Source organism: Echinops telfairi, unplaced genomic scaffold (genome assembly GCF_000313985.2).
Source record: "Echinops telfairi isolate 266 unplaced genomic scaffold, ASM31398v2 ScPeMD7_7467;HRSCAF=8505_0, whole genome shotgun sequence".
In the NCBI taxonomy this organism is placed as follows: domain Eukaryota; kingdom Metazoa; phylum Chordata; class Mammalia; order Afrosoricida; family Tenrecidae; genus Echinops; species Echinops telfairi.
Genome location: NW_022111367.1, coordinates 9,585,023 through 9,604,227, shown reverse-complemented (window position 1 = coordinate 9,604,227; position 19,205 = coordinate 9,585,023). Strand labels below are relative to the sequence as shown.

At 40.7% G+C, this 19,205-nt stretch overlaps 1 protein-coding gene across 1 annotated transcript in view; it reads right to left on the bottom strand.

The window, feature by feature from the left end:
- The window catches only part of TM9SF2 (transmembrane 9 superfamily member 2), a 71,824-nt gene extending 52,975 nt beyond the window's left edge, over positions 1 to 18,849 (bottom strand). Inside the window, exons 1-3 of the mRNA XM_004704277.2 lie at positions 18,531 to 18,849; positions 3,718 to 3,785; positions 1,229 to 1,322 (exon numbers count right to left, since the gene is read on the bottom strand). Of these exons, the coding sequence (XP_004704334.1) occupies positions 1,229 to 1,322; positions 3,718 to 3,785; positions 18,531 to 18,698 (330 nt within the window). The 5' untranslated portion in view covers positions 18,699 to 18,849. The remainder of the gene's footprint in view (positions 1 to 1,228; positions 1,323 to 3,717; positions 3,786 to 18,530) is intronic.
- Positions 18,850 to 19,205: the final 356 nt, after the last annotated feature.

The following is a 19,205-nucleotide window of genomic DNA, read 5'->3' as shown; positions in this document are numbered from 1 at the left end:
CGGACAAGGCAAGGTATGACAAAATAATTTATAATTTATCAAGGGTTCATGAAGGAAGGGGGAGCGGAGAGGGAGGGGAAAAATGAGGAACTGATGCCAGGGGCTTAGGTGGAGAGCAAATGTTTTGAGAATGATGAGGGCAATGAATGTACAAATGTGCTTTTACACAATTGATGTATATATGGACTGTGATAAGAGTTGTATGAATCCGTAATAAAACAATTAAAAAAAAGTATTGAGCATTTGCAGACAGGTGTTGAATGTGGTCAGAGGGCCTAGTGAGAGAGTATGGAATGAGGCTAATTATGGGGTCTGAGGCATATAAAAGAGGGATAGGAAACTCAAGAGGTGGAGAGTCCCGATAATGCATCGGTTCTCAACCTTTGGGCACCACCCCTTTGGGGGTCGAGCGACCCTTTCACAGGGGTCGCCCAATTCATAACAGTAGCAAAATTACAGTTAAGAAGTAGCAACAAAAATAATTTATGATTGGGGGTCACCACAACATGAAGAACTATATTCAAAGGTCACGGCATTAGGAAGGTTGAGAACCACTGCTCTAACATGTTAGACTGGGGGGTAAGCCTGGGGTGAAATTACCTCAAAATAACAAGCTCCTAGGAAAGAAAGCCAAGATAAATCAAGCGCACTGCCATAGAATGGACCGTGACAGAGCAGCGGGACAGAACCGCCCCACATGGTTTCCAAGGCTTAGTCTGTACAGAAGCAGTTTGTCTCAGCTCCCTCCCCAGGGGCAGCAGGTGGGTTGCACTTAGCAGCAAGAACTTAACCACTGTGTTCCCAAATGTCCCTTTTGTCCCAGGTAGAAAGTTATTGTTTATTTTAAGTGCAGAATAGTATGTCAAACTATAAATATATTATTCGATGTATACATGCTTATAAGTGTATTAAAAATAGTCATGAAAGACTAACAAGGGACTGAAATGGAACTGGGTGGTTCCAGGTCCCTCTGTGAGGTGAAGCAGGGACCTGAGCAAGCTCATCTATGCCACTGTTTATCATTTATAATCCTGGTAGTATAAACACTCAAGAAAACATGTAACTGTGACATATCATGGGAAGGCAAACTGTGACTTTGAAAGATCGTTCCCAGATCCAAAAGAAAATGAATCCCACCTTAGCATGAGATGAATGATCTCAAACTCCTCTCTTAAAAGATGAAGAAAATGTTTTAACTACTAAGTTGTATGTGGTACTAAATACAAACCTTGTATGGTGAAGGTTCAATTCTTTCCCCGAATAAAACTTGACCAAGATTTTCAGATGGGCGTTTACCTTCTGATGCTTGGCAAAAGTCAAACCTAGTGGAAGAATCGATAAAAGGAAACAATGAGATGTCAAATACCTAGCATATCTTGAGAACACATTATATAGTGATCATTCAGCAGTGCTAATAGATAAGAAATATACTCACACTCCAAGTTCTATGTACACTTACTCAGAACAATGCCCTGAAAATTATGCCTTAGAATATGCTGATTTCTGAATATTACTCTTAAATAAAGTTATCGCTACCAGGTCAACATAAGCTCATGGCAACCCGACAGACAGCAGATAGCGTTTCTAAGGCTGTAATCTTTACGGAAGCACATTTTCACATCTTTTTCTCAAAGGGCAGTTGATGGATTTAAACTGCTGACCTTTCTGTTAGCAGCTGAGCACTTAACCACTATGCTATCAGGGCTCCTTATAATACTCTTAACCCATTATAATTTGCTTTTATTCATTCCAATGAAAAAATAATATATCTTTATTCATCAAGCAAATTATGCACAATGTATTTCCTTTCAGTCAAATCCTTTTAACCCAAAACTTTACTTAAAAATTCTATTTCAGGAAGATGTGTCCAGTTTACCTGGGGTTGGGCATCATCCTGACACACTGACCAATGCACCTCAACATGAGAAGCAAGGCTGGACAGTTATTTGAGCGCAGACGCTGGGAAGAAGCATCCATATTCATTCCATTGCTCCGTGTGTTCTAATTCTTTTATTAATACTGTTGTTAGCTGTGATCGAGCCAATTCCAACTCATGGAGATCTCCTGTGTGCAGAGTAGAACTGCTCCATAGGCTTTTCAAGGTGGTAACCTTTCCAAAGCAGATCCTAAAAGCTTCTGGGTGGGTTTGAACCACCAAACTCTTGGACTACAGTTGAATGTTTAACCATTTGTACTACTCAGCTGCCTCCTGGTATTAAGCAGATTTTTATAATGTTGTTAAATGTTGTAGCTAAATTGTGGAATAAAGTACAATTCTGTGTTCACCTTGAGTGACCTGGGGGATATTATGTTTGAGGCCAGTACAGTGATGTCAACAGGTTAGTGAGATGCTCAAGTGATTAAATCAGACTGGGGCTGTGGGGTCACTATGGGTTGAAATTGACTCAATGACAGTGAATTTTTTTGTTTGTTTAGTGGCTAAAGAAAAGCAAAACAACTACGACTAGGGAATCCCCGAATGAAGACTCTTCATCTATTTTGCGTAAGTGATACAATGAATTTTCATAAGACTATCCACAAAGGTTTACAAACAGAAGTGTTGTTTTATTTTAATAAACAAACAAAAACTAGAAAAAATGTGGACATCTCCAATAGTAAATTATGGTCAATTCATACATGAGTTTTATACTCTCAAACAAATTTATTAAGGATATGGTTCTTATCAAATATTCTTTTTTGTGTGTGCTTTTGCTGCAGTAATGTATTTTTTCTTTTAAAACTTTTAGTTACTAGAGAAAATTGAAAGCTGAGAAAGAAAAAGTACAAATCAAATATAAAAATATGAGCTTACTTTGGTTTAACATACCTTGGTGGTACTGTGGGATAAACACTGGGCTATTCTAACTTCAAGGTTGATGGTTCAAAGCCACTAGCTCCTCTAAATTATAAAAATGAAGCTGCCTGCTCTCACAAAGACTTCGTTCTGCCTGTTAAAGAGTCACTTAATAGAGTTAAAATCAGCTCAATGGCAGTGTGTTTTCTGGTCGGTTTTAAACAAAAATACATAAATGTGTGTAAGTATGTTAGCTGATTCAGAGAGAAATAAACAGACATCAAAGTAAGGGGATTTTGGGGGATTAATTACATGGAACATAAAAATTTTAGTTAAAATTTTGCTCTTTATTTAATTAAAAATGTTATGGAAAATAAAATAGTGTATGTATTCTGGTAAAAAAAGAAATCTACAGTTTTAGTTGGTACTCCTATATTCTCAAAGCAACATAAAAATGAACATTTTAACCCTACTTTGAAAGTAAAGGCATTTACCGTACATACTCGAGTATAAGCCACGTCAAATATCCGGCGAGGCACCTAATTTTACCACAAAAAACTGCATTAAAAGTGTGCTGAAAAACTCGGCTTAAACGAGTATAGATGATACTTGATAGCAGCTAGTTATTTGACTGTTTGGAAGTAAAAATGTTCTTAGACTCTACAGTTTCAAAGGAGCCGTGGTGGTGTCGGGGACTAAGTGTTGACAAGCTGCTCTGTGGGAGAAGAAAGAAGCTCTCTGGCCCTGTAACTCAAAGGAGCAGTTCTACTTTGTCCAAGGTCAAAATGAGTTTGAATTGGCTTGACTGCACGGAGTTTGATTAGTTTTAAATGCATATCGAGTTATCTGTAAATGAGGAGAAAATAAGGATTTAAGTGCATACAATTCTGATGTGTCCATGTGGAATTTTACATAGGACTTACGATGTATACTCATAAGGAAGCACAGATTCCATTGAGTCGAGTCTGTTCACAAACAGTTCTATTTCGGCCTAAAATGAGAAACACAGAATTAGAAAGGTAACCAACGATAGTACAAGATTCAAGCCATGCTTTTAGAATGAAAAAGAATGTGACGTGTGAAATATAGTATGCCCAAAGGTCCTAGTTATCCAGTGCTGCTATAACAGAAACACCGTATGTGGGCGACTTTATTTTCTCAGTTTATAGAGGCGAGCAGTCTGAAGTCAGGGAAAGCTTTCTCTCCCTGTCTGATCTGGAAGATGACCCTGGCCTTCCTAGAGTGTCCGGCGATCTTCACATGAAGCTTGGCATCTCTTTCCTTCTTGTCTAATCTCTCAAAATACACACCACACTAATCCTGTTTCATTAACATAACAAAGACCACCCATTCCCAAAAGGGTTTATAACCACCGCCATAGAATTTAGGAGCTCGAACACACAATTTGTAATACCAATCCAGCTAAAACATTTTCTCTCATAAAACCACTTGCTGAGTGGATTTCTTAAAAAGTTTTATTGGCACTTCATCTACATGTCATGCAATTCAGTCATATCAAGAAGATTCTATATTCACTGCTGAGTGGACTTATATGCATTGAAAAAGAGTCCAAGCAGTGGGTTACGTAGTGGGTTGCTAACTGCATGGCCAGCATGGGAGAGAGATGAGGCGCTCCACTCCAGTACGGCTTCCAGTCTTGGAGACCCATAGGGGCAGTTCTACCCAGTCCTGTAAGGTTGCTATCAGTTGGAATTGACTTGATGGCAGAAGAATTTATGTAAAAATAATGTATCATTGTGAATGTCACCAATATTTTCAAGCTCTAAAAATTTCCAAAGCTTTAACATATTTTAACTAAAAGCATTCATTAGAATAAAATGCTTTAGAAAGATTTTTCCCAAATAAATATTTCATTCTGAAGTAAAAAATTTTACAATTAAAAAAATATTCTCACAGTAATCACAAAATGCTGTCAAGTTGCTAAGAAACTTCTAGATCAGCTGCAATAGAAATCTCATGTACATGTCCACTCGTAAGCAGATAGATGACGTGGCTTAACCTTGTGTGCCACGCAGTTGATTCCAACCAACAGAGTTGGTTATCTAGCTGTAATCTTTCTAGGCGCAGACCAGCAGGATCTCTTCTCCCAGGGAGCTGGGGGTGGGCTCAATTACAGTTTCCAGCAGAGTGCTTAATCAACTGCAACCTCCTAGGTCTCTCTTTAAAGGATTGCTTTGGTGAGTCTGAAAACTCATGAGGAAACTACACAATGACTAACACAAGTTCAATAATATAAGAGGGGAGAAAAATTATATTAATTTCATAGTAGATAGGAACAAATATAAAGCTACTACTTTCCTACTGAAGGAAGTCCTAATGGCATAGTAGATTATGTGTTCAGTTGCTAACTGCAAAGTCAGCCACCCTTTGGGGGAAAAGATGAAGCTTTCTGCTCCTGTAACATTTATAGTCTCAGAAAACAACAGGACCGTTCTACTCGGTCCTACAGGTTGCTATTGGCCAGGTCTAAGTTTTTTTCTGGACTTTCCCATTGACACTCCAAAACTTCTCCCAAGTGTAACATTCATGCAGTTAACTCCGTCTCAACAGGGGCTCATTACTATTCATGATATAATTCCAGCAAACAATTTGTGTCCCAAAGTGCTTTTGGTGCTATCCAAAAATAATGAAACAGAAACTGCTCACCTTGGAATAAATAAGTTTTAGATTAGAGCTCTACAACTGCCTTAGTCTCTCATAAAGCCATATTTGGAATTTTGATCTCGCTATCTAGCAGGGGCAGTATTCCTACATACTTGCTAATATACCCCCCAAAGCAAGATGCTCAATATTCAATGAAAATAAACTGCACTGTCAAATATGCAGGCAGTGGCTGCACAAGGCGATTACTGCTGCTGCTGGTTGTCCACTCACGGTGACATGTGGAGTCAAAAACCCCACAGGGTTTTCAAGTTGGTGGATTTTCTTGTGACCCTGCCCAATGCTCCGATCTTTCTTAAAAGGTTTAACACCAAGAATCACCGAATTCAAAGTTTAGACTCCAATACTTACATAAGTAAAAATAACATTGGTACCCTTCATTAGCCTTATTAACATAGCATAAGAGGCCCCGGGGCAGCACATCTCATAAATTAACATTTATCTGTTTCCTATATTATTTAACTGCTAGCTAAAGAGTTCACCATTTCAAAAACATATCTTTTTCTTTAAATACACTTTTCTAGCTTGGCTATGACACAATTAATTTATTACTTTTTGCTTTCTCAAATAACTTGTGGAGATACACTGCCATTGGCCACATATTACAGGTCTCCCCTATGATCAGAAAGTAAGGCATGCCTTTGAAGCCAAAAGGATATAGAGTAAGGAAGTGATTCTCATTCATTTATCTGGAGTTTTTAGCATTCTCAGACTCAAGAAGTAACCTACCAACTCATACTAAATAACATAAAGCCCAAAATTACGCTAGCAGATTGTGTTCACAGACACAGTTCAAAGTCATGGCAGCTTGATGCCGGAAGTAGTTTTCCTGGAAGGAGCTTGGTGGCCACACTCAGGGGGTACACTGCCTCTGTAAAGGCTGGCTGCAAAACAAACACGGAACCCTATGTTCCACTTTTTGCCTTTTTTTGGTTAAAAGTAAAATCCTGTACTTTCTGCTTGTGAAAAGAGAAACTGCGGTGAAGTGAAATTTCTTAATACAGCTCTTCTATCCATGCCTCTGTCACTCCCATCAAATGAATGGGTGGGACTACACTATAGGGCATGTGTAACACTACTATACGGGATTGGCCAGTTTTAGTTATCACACCCCTGGCTATAAAGATGAACCATCTTTGAAGCGTGAGCAGAGAGAGGAATCCCAGGACCACTGAGAGAAGAGGCCCCAGGGCAGCACATTTTAGATCTCTATCTGAAGTGGTGAAGGCTGAGACCAGAGACACCCGACACTGAGGCAAGGAGGCAAGAGAGAACAGAGCAGTAACACTGAGACTATGAGACACAGCAGTAAATGGTTTTCCTGGCCCATGAGGGCAGAGGCTAAGGGACCAAGAAGTTGGCAGGCCGAGGACAAGCGAGAAAGGTGACTGCTTGACAGGATGAAGAGAGGTATCCGTGTGACCAATGACTGTATCCTTAGTATTTTCTAATCCTGGCTTGTGATAACGTATTAACTTCCCCAAGGAAACAAACAAACAAACAAACAAACCCAAAACCCATAATTATGAGCACTGTCTGAGTTCTGTGTGGTCACGGCAATGGATTATCAAACCCAGCATAGAAGTAGAGTGCTAAGGGAGAAATGAGTGGTGTTGACTAGGTAAAGAAAGATGGAGGGTGGAGTCAAGTCTGACCCCTCCCTCATAGCAATAGGTACGTCAAGAGGAGGTTAGATATGACTCTCATACTGTTAAGTACTAACACAGGTCTTCCATGAAAGCTAATTGGTGCTAACTTTCAAAAAGGGAATGGGGAGGGGAATTCCTGTATATATAGGAGTTTAATACTAACAAAGCCAAAAATTTCACGTGTGTTCTTTGCTAAAATTTAAAAACCAAATTAGCCTCAAGCACCAATCTAGAAAATCTCCACTTTCACTATTCTCTACAGACTTATCCCGCTACCTACTCTGCCCTTAAACCAGTTCACACTTCAATTTCCAATTTAAACTTCTCAAAAAAAAAAAAAAAATTGAAAGGGTGATCTCAAATACTGGTTTACTGGTTCCATCTATGTCTACCATACATTTTGGATAACTCTAGGCACCATGAGAACTTCTTACGGAAATCACACTGCTCTGTTTGTTAACTTAGTATCTTTTAAAACTATTATTAATACACTTACAATAGGTACAGTGGTTAAGCTCATGGCTGCTAAATAAAAGGTCAGTGGTTTAAACCCACCTAGCAATATGCTATTGCAAATACTTCGCCTAGGAAACCTTTGTCATACCAGGGGGTGGCAAAAAGTTCATAGAAAAAAATGGAATGAAATGATTATTCTATTTTTCCACATTTAAAAAAAATCTCCCTCTTGTAGGTTAACACGAGTCAGAACTTCCTCACAGATTTTTTTTTTTGGTATTTAAATGGTTCACCTGTTACTATTTATTTGTATACCTTTTTGTTGTTGCTCCTGTGACCAAGGCATTTAACTACTATACTCATTCTGGAGATCCGCTTTTCTCCTTTCCTAGGGTTGTCTCATCTATTATTATCATTATAAATTGTAGACGATTGTAGCTCTCCACTTCAACTGCACACTCCTATCTTGGTCTACCTCACTACTGGCGTCCCACTTCGTTTTCTTCTGAATCTGTGGGGGAGGGAAGTGTGCAATGCTTACCACAATCACGTTGTTCTGTCTCATACAAATTGCTGAGTTCATTCTAAACCCTAGATCTATTCTTAATAAATATGTGCTCTTGGACAAGTAATCTTGACTAAGGGTAGACTCAGATAACAAGGAAGAGAAACAGCGTGGAAAAGCTGATCCACAGATGGCACACAATAACTACGAGTCAGAGGGATCCAGGTAGCTTACAACATTCTGAATCAGCACTGAGGGTTTCTGCAGGAAGAGATTCATCCCTCTCTCCCTGTTCCATCGGAGCAGCAGTAATATGCAAGACTGACATTTTAAAAGGACACTAAGCGAATACATTTTTGTGATGGCTAGATTTGTCAACTTGATGCACCTGTGTAAAGGTGTGGGTGAAATCCAACCCTCAATCAGGAGACAATCTAATGATATCTCCTTGGCGGTGTGGCCTTTCCATAAGCGGCACTGAGAACTTTTCCCTCCTGCTCCAGCTGGCATCTGACCCATGGACTTGAATTGGGCTGGGCTGTTTCCTTGATATACAGTTATTTCTTTACACACTATACACATGAGTGTGCCTGGTTTTGCTTCTCTAGAAAACTCAGCCTAAACCAGCTTTCTTAACTGCTATTTATACCTACTCATTATTCTTTTCTTTGCTATTAGCTTAGGGCGGGAGAAGGTAAATGACTATCAAACACAAGTCCCATAATAACTTTACAGCTAGAGATTATGTGCTCCATTTTGAGACAAAGAAATAAGTCAGAAACTGGACCATTAAAACAAAAAGATAAACCCAACTGTTGCTATCAACACTGCTAACTCCTGCTTTCCAAACATTTCTTCCACTTTCTTGCCTACTCTGACACTTTCCCCCTTACTTTTGAAGACAGTAAATAAAAGCCCTTAACTTAGTGCATTTTTTTAACCATTTTATTGGGGGCTCATACAGCTCCTATCACAAGACATACATTCATTGTGCCAAGCACATTTGTTGTCATCATCATCCTTCAGCATTCAGAGTCATTTATAATAAGAAATGTCTTCAAAAACTCGGGGAAAAAATGAAATTGAAAGATAGGGGAATTTCCCCCCAAACTTTTCAAAGTTTTTCATATTTGTAAATATGCTACTTTGCAATGCTTTTCATGGCTTAAAGTAAAACAAGACAATTTCAAAGGGACTACAGAATAATGTGATCCTAGTAACAGGGCAGCAAAGGGTTCATGAGGGAGGGGAAAGGGAAGGAGGAGTTAAAAATGACGAGCTGATCCCAAGGGCTCAAGTAGAAATCAAATGTTTTGAGAATGATGAGGGTAACAAATGTACAAATGTGCTTGACACAGTGGATGTATGTATGGACTGTGAAAAGAGTTGTATGAGCCCCCAATAAAACGATAAAAAAAAAAAACTGGGAGGAGAAAGGAAATGAAACTGCTAAGTTTATGTGGCTTAATAAAACACTTAAAAGCTGAATTATATGATCAATCTCCACAACCCTGAGTCCAAAAATTCATATGGTGCCCAGTTATCACTACCAACTATTCTGAAAAGGATCACATTTAGGCTGGGAGAAAAATGTAAAACAAAACTCATCATGAAAGAGATCAGGCTTCTGCTCGATCCCCACCCTCAGGAAGGGAAGACAGAAGACAGGTGCTACAGCAAAGTGTGGTGAAGAAAGGAGATGGCTAACAGAATAGCATCTGCGGTCGTAAGGGCTGGTTGCCAAGCAAGCAGCCATCTCTAAGTGAGATGCCAAGTCCACAATGGAAGAAGCACACCAGCAGCCGTGACCCAAGGATTGTAAATTATATAACCAACCACAAAGGAGGGAATAGTATCAGAGCTCAAATTGTGAGATTCTGATTTGCAGAAGGCTAAGGATGACAGTGGAAGCCCAAAACACATTTACAGGATCTACACAGGGAATAAGCCTCTGGTGGTTTTCTTCAAACTATAATTGATCGATGGGAATAAACTGGAGGGACAACTATAATAGATTAAAATGCCAAATCTGACTCAAACAGTTAAAACCCTGTCCCGTGATCTCCCTCCCCTTTGCTCCTCTGGTACTCTTTGGGCTCCATCTGCTTATTAATATGTTGTTGTTTTCAAATTGAGTTTTACCTCTTTGATATTTTGTCACTGTGGATAGCTTTCTAGAATCTTTGCTATGTTTTTTGGTATATGAACCCCAGGATTGATGAACCTAGAGAGACAACTAGTGTAAGAGTTCCTGGGGGGTAGAGTGGGGAAGGGTAGGGAGAAGGGGGTGCTGATATCAAGGAGTTCAAGAAGTAATAAAATGTTTTGAAACTGATTTTGGTAGCAATTGTACAATACTGCTTGACATGATTGAACTATGCAATGGTATGATGACTGGATTAGCTCCTAATAAAATGATTTGGAGAAAAAAAAAGATTTAGTCTTTCTACTCTGTCCTACTGGGTTGCTATAAATCAACTTGATGGCAATGAGCTGGGTTAATGTTACTAAACAACTTGTGTGGAAATTGTTAAATGGAAACCTAATTTACTATGTTAACTTTCTCTAAAAATTCAGTAAAATATTATTTTTTTTAACAAAGAAACATATAGGGTTACAGGTCAGACAGCAATGGGTGGGTTCCCGAGACTGAGCACGGCCAAAAGGAAAATTATAGGAATGATGAGTCCTTGATATTAGAGGAACTCACAGAGAGAACAATTCTGAAGAATGGAAAACTTATACACCACACACACACACTCCTAAAAAAAATCCTAAAAGGAATGCTAAAAATCACAAATATCTGATCAGCAAAACCAAGAAGCTGATCTCCTAGATAACCAGGGTTCTTTCCCCCTTTCACAGAAAAACTAAAATATCTATATTACTAAAGAAAGTAGAATGTGTGTTTATGACTGCTTAGAACAACTACACAGATAAAAAGCTTTTAATTCATATGATATCAATAGTGGAAGTCCAAGATTATGAGTCATTGTAAATTTCAAGGGAGACTCCAAAGGAGACTTAGAGTGGGAGCTACAGCTATATAGCAATGTGGTTTAAGAGCCTGGTCTTAGAACCAAACATTGCTAGGTTTGCATACAGGCGGGTGCTTGAGAGAGTTACGGGAGCCCTGCTGGTATAGTGGTTACATGTTGGGCTGCCATCCACATGGTCGGCAGTTGGAAACCACCAGTAGCCCCAAGGGAGAAAGACTGGGCTTTCTACCCCCATAAACAGAGACAGTCTCAGAAACCCACAGGGGTCACTATGAGCACTGACCCGATGGTAGTGAGAGTTACTAATCTTACTGAACCTCAATTTCCCCATCTAAATTCCAGGTGTTATAAGAATTAACTAAATTAACATTCCCAGTACACACAAAGCATGAACTTTATAATCTCTATTACTATTAGTAGAAAAGGCAAAAAATTAATTTCAAAAGATAAGTTTGAAAGACTAGGAGAGGGAAAGAAAAACCATCTTATCAATTTATTCCAAAGTCTTCTATCTGTATTTTGTTTATTTGAATCACCTATTTGACCACAATCAGTTAGTTACAAGTAACCATAAAACATATTTAGGGAATATCACGATAGAAAACTTCAAGGGAAATAGGAAAATTGGGACTTGAGGCACCAGGCTTTAAGACTAATGGAGCACAAATAGCCTCCATGGAGAGAGAGAGAAAGAGAGAGAGAGAGAGAGAGAGAAATAGGTGTGTTATATTGTTTCAGGTGTTCAATAGGGAACCAAAGGCAGTATTTTATTCTTAACCAACTTTTCTTGCTTTGTTAAATCAAGATCTCCCATCAGCTATATTAAATGATCAAAGTGGAAGTAAACGTTTTAACTCAGGTTTCGTGTACTTTTCATATGAAGTAAGAGTAATTTGTTGGAATGGAAGTTTACCACAGCCAGAGCAATGCCTCCTAATGACAGATTTCAAACTTGTAAAACCCAAGGCCATGGAGTTGATTTGGACTCAGGTGTGATCTCATATAGGACTCCGAGAGCATACATCATTACAGGAACAGGGGTTTCATCTTTCTCTTTTGGAGCAGCTGGTGGACTTGAACCTTCAACCTTTCAGTTAGCAGCCCAATGCTATCCCACATTGCCACCAGGTAATAACTTCTTAGTTGCTAGAAGCTAGGAATCAGTACCATCATTCTAGAGAAAGTCGTAAGAAACAAAACTGTGCATAAAGAAGTCTGTAACATTATACTGATAGAACTAAAAGCTCACTGCCATTGGGTCCATTCTGATTCACAGTGACAGCGATGACCAGAGCAGAACTGCCCCGTGGTTTCTGAGGGTGTAAATCTTCACAGGAGCAAAAAGCCTCATCTTTCTCCCAAAGACCTGCTAGCGAGCTTGGACTGCTCACCTTGTACTTAGCAACCCAACCAGTACACATATAAATGATTTAAAAAATATTTTAAAATCTTCAAACTACATGTAGGGTCAAATTAAAACAAGGAGATAAAAATTTATTCCTGTGTCTGTTTAGAGTAACATTAAGGATTGCTTTCTGGACTCATTTCATATTTATATGGACCCCTCTTAAAATAACAGACAAATGGTTCATGAAAACAAAACAAAACAAAAGAAACTTCCATAACATAAGGATTAAGAGAATGTGAGTATGGTTCTTGTTTCCCCCAGAGTTGTCATTAACTCGTTAAATATTCTTTTTTTAACCACTAGAGGGTATATTTGGTCATTTTTACTACTGCACAGGAAAGTGCTTAATTAGTTTTCAAAGAACATGATCTGTACTTCAAAATTTTTTAATTTTGAGTTGATGTTTTAGAGCTATGCTACTTTTAGCTCATAAGTCCAAATTCCTGTTCCGCAAGCTGTAAAAGTGGCCTGAGGAGGGGGAGCTGGGAGCCAACAAACTCACAGATGAGGCAACAAGAGATCTAAAATGATGGGGAGGAGGCCTGGTGGGGTTTGATCAAGTACAGTGTATACAAAAGGAATTACTGAGAGCCAAGTGGAGGAGAGCATGATCGTGGGACAGGAGAAGTGAAGGGAAATAAAGGAAAGAAGTAAGAAGAAAAAGCTATTTATAGAGGTATATAGCTACTGGCAGGTACATATTTAAACATATTAATTTATAATGAAAGAGATAGAAGCCAATGTACAAATATTTATATATTAAAGTATTGAGATAGCAGACAGACTTTGGGCCTCTACTCAAGGCCTCCCTAAATATAAGAACACTTTGTTCTTATAACCTGGCACTCTTTGATACTCACCTTCCCCACATGATCACTGAAGACAAAATGGGTGCATAAGCAAATGTGGTGAAGAAAGTGGATGGTGCCTGGCTATCAAAAGATGTAACATCTGGGGTCTTAAAGGCTTGAAGTTAAACAAGCATCCATCTAGCAGGGAAGCAAATAAGCCCACATGGAAGAAGCACACCAGCCTGTGTGATCGTGAGGTGATGATGGAAACAGGTATCGGGCATCAAAAGATCCAAAACAAATATATCGATGTGAATGAGGGGGGTTGGAGTGGAGACCCAAAGCCTATCTGTAGACAACTGTAACCCCACAGAAGGGTTACAAGGAAGGGACAATTCAGCCAGGGTATATTATAGCACTGATGAAACACACATAATTCCTCTAGTTCCTGAATTCTAATCCTTCCCCCCATGATCCAGTTCTACATTAAAAATCTGGGTAGACTGGAGTACACACATTGGTACAGATAAGAGCTCTTGTCACATGGAATTCAGGACAGATAAAACCCTCAGGAACAGTAGTGATCTCATGAGGGTAGGGGGATGGTGTGGGCCGGAGAGAAAGGGGGTACCCATCACAAGGTTGGATATATGGCCCACCCCTCAGGGAGACAAATAACAGAAATGTGGGTGAAGGAAGACAATGGACAGTGTAAGACACAAAATAACATTAATAATATATAATTGATCAAGGATTCACGAGGGTGGGAGGGTGGAGAAAAAAGAGGAGCTGATACTAAGGGCTCAAGTAGAAAGAAAATGTTGATGGCAACATATGTATAAGTATGCATTATACAATTGAATGATGGATTGTCATAAGATTTGTAAAAAACCCCAATTTTAAAAAAAGTGGCCTGGCATAGGCATCTAACCACCTCTAATTTCATAAAAAATCACCATTAACAACCCAAACCCACGGCTGATTCCTATGAAGCAGAGGCAAGGCTTATTTCTCTCTCCAACCTATATAATTCAGAATGGAGCCATCCCTCTTAAAGCACTTGCTACTTCTCTGCTGGATTCAATAATTCATAGCAAGGGCTACGGAAAACTTGCAGACAATGCTCACATTTTGGGGGTTCATTAAGAAATTAACAGATTATAATTCAGGATCAGAAAAAACTTAGAATCTAGTACTGAGGTCAGAACAACATTTTCTCAACTGTACCCACAGGCAGGCTTCTCCCTGGCCTCGTGGTCCTCTGGCCTTCGGCTCCTGGGGCTGCTCTGGTTAAGTGTTAAGTGCCCAGAGAAACATCCTCCATCAACAGGCTCCCTGCCCAAAGGCACTCAGCTTCCTAGCTTTGTGTTCTGGGAAGTCTACTGTGCCATCTCCAGGTTCTGCTGCCTGTTTCTCTGCTGCTGTTTCACATCATCTCGACAGCTTTCTGTCTTTTGGCTGGAGTTCCTAACACCAGCACACTGGGTCCAAACGATGCACCCCACTTCCATTTCTTCTTGGTGGTAGTCAGGTCCTGTTTTCACCTCTGGGATGACTTGTTTAAAGCCGAGAAGGTGGTGAAAAATGACCGATCCACTCAGGATTTTTTTTTAAAGATCATTTTATTGGGAGTTCTTATAGCTCTCATAAGAATCTATACATCAATTGTATCAAGCATATTTGTACATATGTTGTCATCATTATTTTCTAAACATTTACATTCTATTTGAGCCCTTGAGCCCCTCTTTTTACCCTTCCTGTCCCCTCATGACCCCTTGATAAATTATAATTATTATTTTCATATCTTATACCAACCGGTCTCTCCCCGGGGGTTTCTTCCCTCCTCCTCTCCCCACCTCCCCACTACCCTCCTAGTATTGCTAATCCCATTTCTGTTCCCGACGGGTTTATCTGACCTGGATTCTGTGTGTCCCGTACCTGTGTACTAGCAATGCAAGGCAGGATTGGGGTGGTAGGATTCTTTTGGTGGGAATTACAAGACAATGTCTACAAAGGTCATATTATAGGAACCCATCATACCCCACAAGCCCATATTGACTTGAAATGCAAAAGCAGTGAAAGTGAACTGCTCACTAATCTTCAACTGTTAACCATCAAGACTCCACACAGCACAGTTAATATATGCTGAACAGCATGCAGTCAAGTTGAAACTGTCAAAAAATTTAACTGTGTAGAGTGAGAACTTCACATTTTACTTTGAAGATATTTTACTACTAATCATAGCTTTATTCCACTTACTTCAATCAATGCAATCTGATGATTTTAAGAAAGTAAAACAGATTCTGCAGGAAAAGTATACCATATCTCAGTTCTTTATTAAGGTAGTTAAAAAATTAACATTAAAAGAAAAAATAGAGACACAGAAACCTCATAACAAAAGACATGATGCATTAAAAATGGTTTAGGTACCATCATAAAATTATTAAATTGATAAAATGTGGGTATTACCTACAGGTAATCATTTCATAAAATGTACTGTAATTAAGCCTGGTAATATTAAATAGAACTATAAAAATGCTTCCTTCTTTGACCTAATACTTTCATATTTGGGTATATGCTAGTAGTTCCTGCTAAATACAGCACAGCAGTTATTTATACAAGAGAAAAACTGAGACCAACCTAAATGCCCTACAACAAGTGAGAAGTGTAAAAGCAGTAAGGCGCCCTCGTGGTGCAGTGGATTAAGTGTTGAGCTGCTAAAGGCAAGGTTGGCAGTGCAAATCCAACAGGCACTCTGCAGGAAAATGATGAGACTGCTCCTGAAAAGACTGAGTCTCGGAAATCCTACAACAGTTCTACTCTGTCTTCTCTTTCTCCACGGAGCTACACTAGAGCCCTGGAGCCACGTGAAGACCCACACCAGTGCTGAGATGCTTCCATCCCCACCGAATCCACAAGACTTTCCACCCACTGGCCTGTGATCTCCCATTCCATGTGTGTGTGAGTCTAAAGAGGAACTTATAGACTAGTATCAGACATGGGCTAATATTGAACTTATGGACTTGATCTGGACTGGGCTGGGCTGTTTTCTTAATATACAATTGCTCTTTGATATAAAGTTCTATCTTACACACTTATGAGTGTCTCTGGATTTGTTTCTCTAGTCAACCTGGATCAATACACTTTCGCCAAAGACTCCAATCCACAGATGTTTCCTCAGTTATGTTTTATAATTCTTTGGCCATACATCTCTTATAGTTTATCCTATTTCAGTAATCTGTCATAAACTTATATCTCTTACTTTGAGGTTCTTAGAGGGTAGAAAATCTATTATTATTTTTATCTTTGAAGCACAAAGAATGCAATATACAACTGCTATCAAAACTAAATTTACAGACCAAACACTAGGTTTCAAAGGCTAACTACTAAAATATTTAATGAAACAGTCAGAGTGTTTCCACGAACCACTCTTCCTTCCATCTATTTGAGAGTACTATATTCTTTAGGCCAGAACCCTCAAACAGGAATGTAGGGACAAGGGCTAAAACACTGCAGTGCTGTCAGTTGACTTAAATAAATCTTTAAAATTTTAAAACATTTATACAGAGCCTTTGAGATCTATCACATCAGGACAGCTGACAAATCTAAATAGAAACTGGAAACATTTTATAGCTTCTTTAATGCCCTAAAACAGACCACAAATTCACAGCTATAGCAAAAATATCAAGAAGCCCAATGGTGCTGTGGGTTAGGTGTTGAGCTGCTAACTGCAGGGTGAGCGGTTCAAACATACCAGCTGTTCTTTGATAGAAAGATGAGGCTGTCTGGTACTATAAAGATTTACAGTCTGGTAAACCCTATGAATAGGTTCCAATTATTTGGCCAACTGCCCTTTGCAGCAAAAAAAAAAAATAATAATAATTACTGAGCATCCCTCTAGCAAACTTTTGTTTATAGTCCAACTTTTGGAGAGCTCATCAAGGATAAACAGTAGGTATCTGCTTTTGTAGCCCCCTGGACCGTCCAGTGATGACCCCCCCACCCCCAAGGTCTCTGGGAGTGAACAGTAATGAAATATACACTAGTTTTAAGTCACTTAGTCAATAAAACCATTAATAGGTGGTAAATGGTGGCACTGGTGGCACAGTGCTGAGCTGCTGACAGGTCAGTGGTCGGAACCTAGGAGCCATTCCAGCAGCCTTGGAAACTCTGGGCAGTTTTACTCTAACATGAGAATCCACTCAATGACAATGGGTTTTATACAAAACTGCAAGATTTTTGAGTTGTTAAAATTATTCAAAGAGAATCTCAACCCCCAAATGAGAAGTTTTAACAATGCAACGAAATACTGTCATTGTGTGTGTATGTGAGGGGGGTGGGCTCTAAAATATCCATGGAAATGTTTCCATGAGCTTTCTGAAGCCCCCAAGCAGTTATGCCCGACACCTAGAAGCAGGCTGCTTTTCATCGGATCCTTCTGCCAGTTAAACTGAGAAAACTTGCGTGTATCTGACAAGATCAGAGTTTTGTAAGCCAGAAAACACCTGTTTTGCCCATCCTGTGCCTTCAGGCTTCTAAAGCAATCTCAGATATAAACTAAACTGTGGGCTTTTATATATGCTATACCTACATTTTTGTATATTAAAAATGTCCACATTTTAAAGGCAAATGCCACGTGTCTCAACCACTAACAGTAATTCCTTCTTCTGACTTCTGTGCCGTTCTGAGTGTTAAGATTCTACACGTAAAAACCAACTGCTACAAAGCGAAGTTGGACGTCAAAGTTCCAGACAGAACAGGCTCTCTAAGTCAGTCGTGGAGGCCCACGAATGGCCAAAGAGGAAGCCCTGGCGCTGAACGGTAATGGAAGCTGCAACTCAGCTAGAGCAGCTCTCACCACGGGCCTGATCGGCCACTGGAGGGAGGGCGAGGCTGGACTGCAGTGCACACGCCCTCTTTAATGGAAGGACTGCTCCCCCCACGCATCCAACTCAGAAGGCGTGGAGTCGGGACGCGCAACTCTCCGGAGTCACTGTTGCAGTCAAATGGAACACAGTTCCTCCGACAGCCTGGCCAGCAAGGGGTGAGGCCCGCGGGGTCCTCTAGAACCTAGCACAATCGGAGCCATTCCAGAATCTCCAGCCCAAAGGAGACCGAGCCCAGGCGCTTCGGAGGAAACTGGACCCAACCCACGGCTACGCCCCCTTGCCGGTGCCCCGACCCAGGGGCCCAGCTCTCCCGGACAGGCGACTTTCCCTCCCGACAAGGCAGCCGGGGTCACCCACCTTGCATTCGGGGCTCTTTTTCTCCTCCTCACAGAAGTTGACGGGCGCCAGGCCGGGCAGGTAGAAAGCGGCGCCTCGACGCGGGCCTGGGGTTGCCCCCAAGAGAAGCAGCAACAGCCACAGTCGTGGCCACCGAGGTGGACCCGACGCCAGCAGCCCCCCGCTCATGACGGCTGTTTCGGGGTCAGGGCAGCCGAGCCGATGGGGTAACGAGGGAAAGAAGGGTCGGCGAGGCTCGGAGACCAAGACCAGGCCGCCGGAGACCTAGGAGGCCAGCCCCGCGACGGACAGTTCCGGTTACGCCAGGAGACACCGCGGGTCCCACAACAGAAATCGAACCGGATCCCAGCAGAGCATGCGCAGGCGCATGCTCAGTGAGCGCGCCTCCACCCACCCACTCCGCTCCAAACGTTTCTGGGAGGGAGCGCGAAGAAAATCCACTTTCCGGGTTTTCAGCGGGCCGGCTGGGCTGGGACCTGGGGAGCTGTTCGGGCGCTGGTATTTGGATTCCAAGATTCCAATTCCGATCTAGAATTCTTTTGGGGCACGGCGCAGTGCCCTGCCTGTCCCGCGTTCACCGTTCGCCGCGCTTTGTTAAAAGTCCCACAAACAGTATTTGGCTTTCCCACTACACTGCCCTCGACACTCTTGACCCTTCTCAGTGCAGGCTCGGCA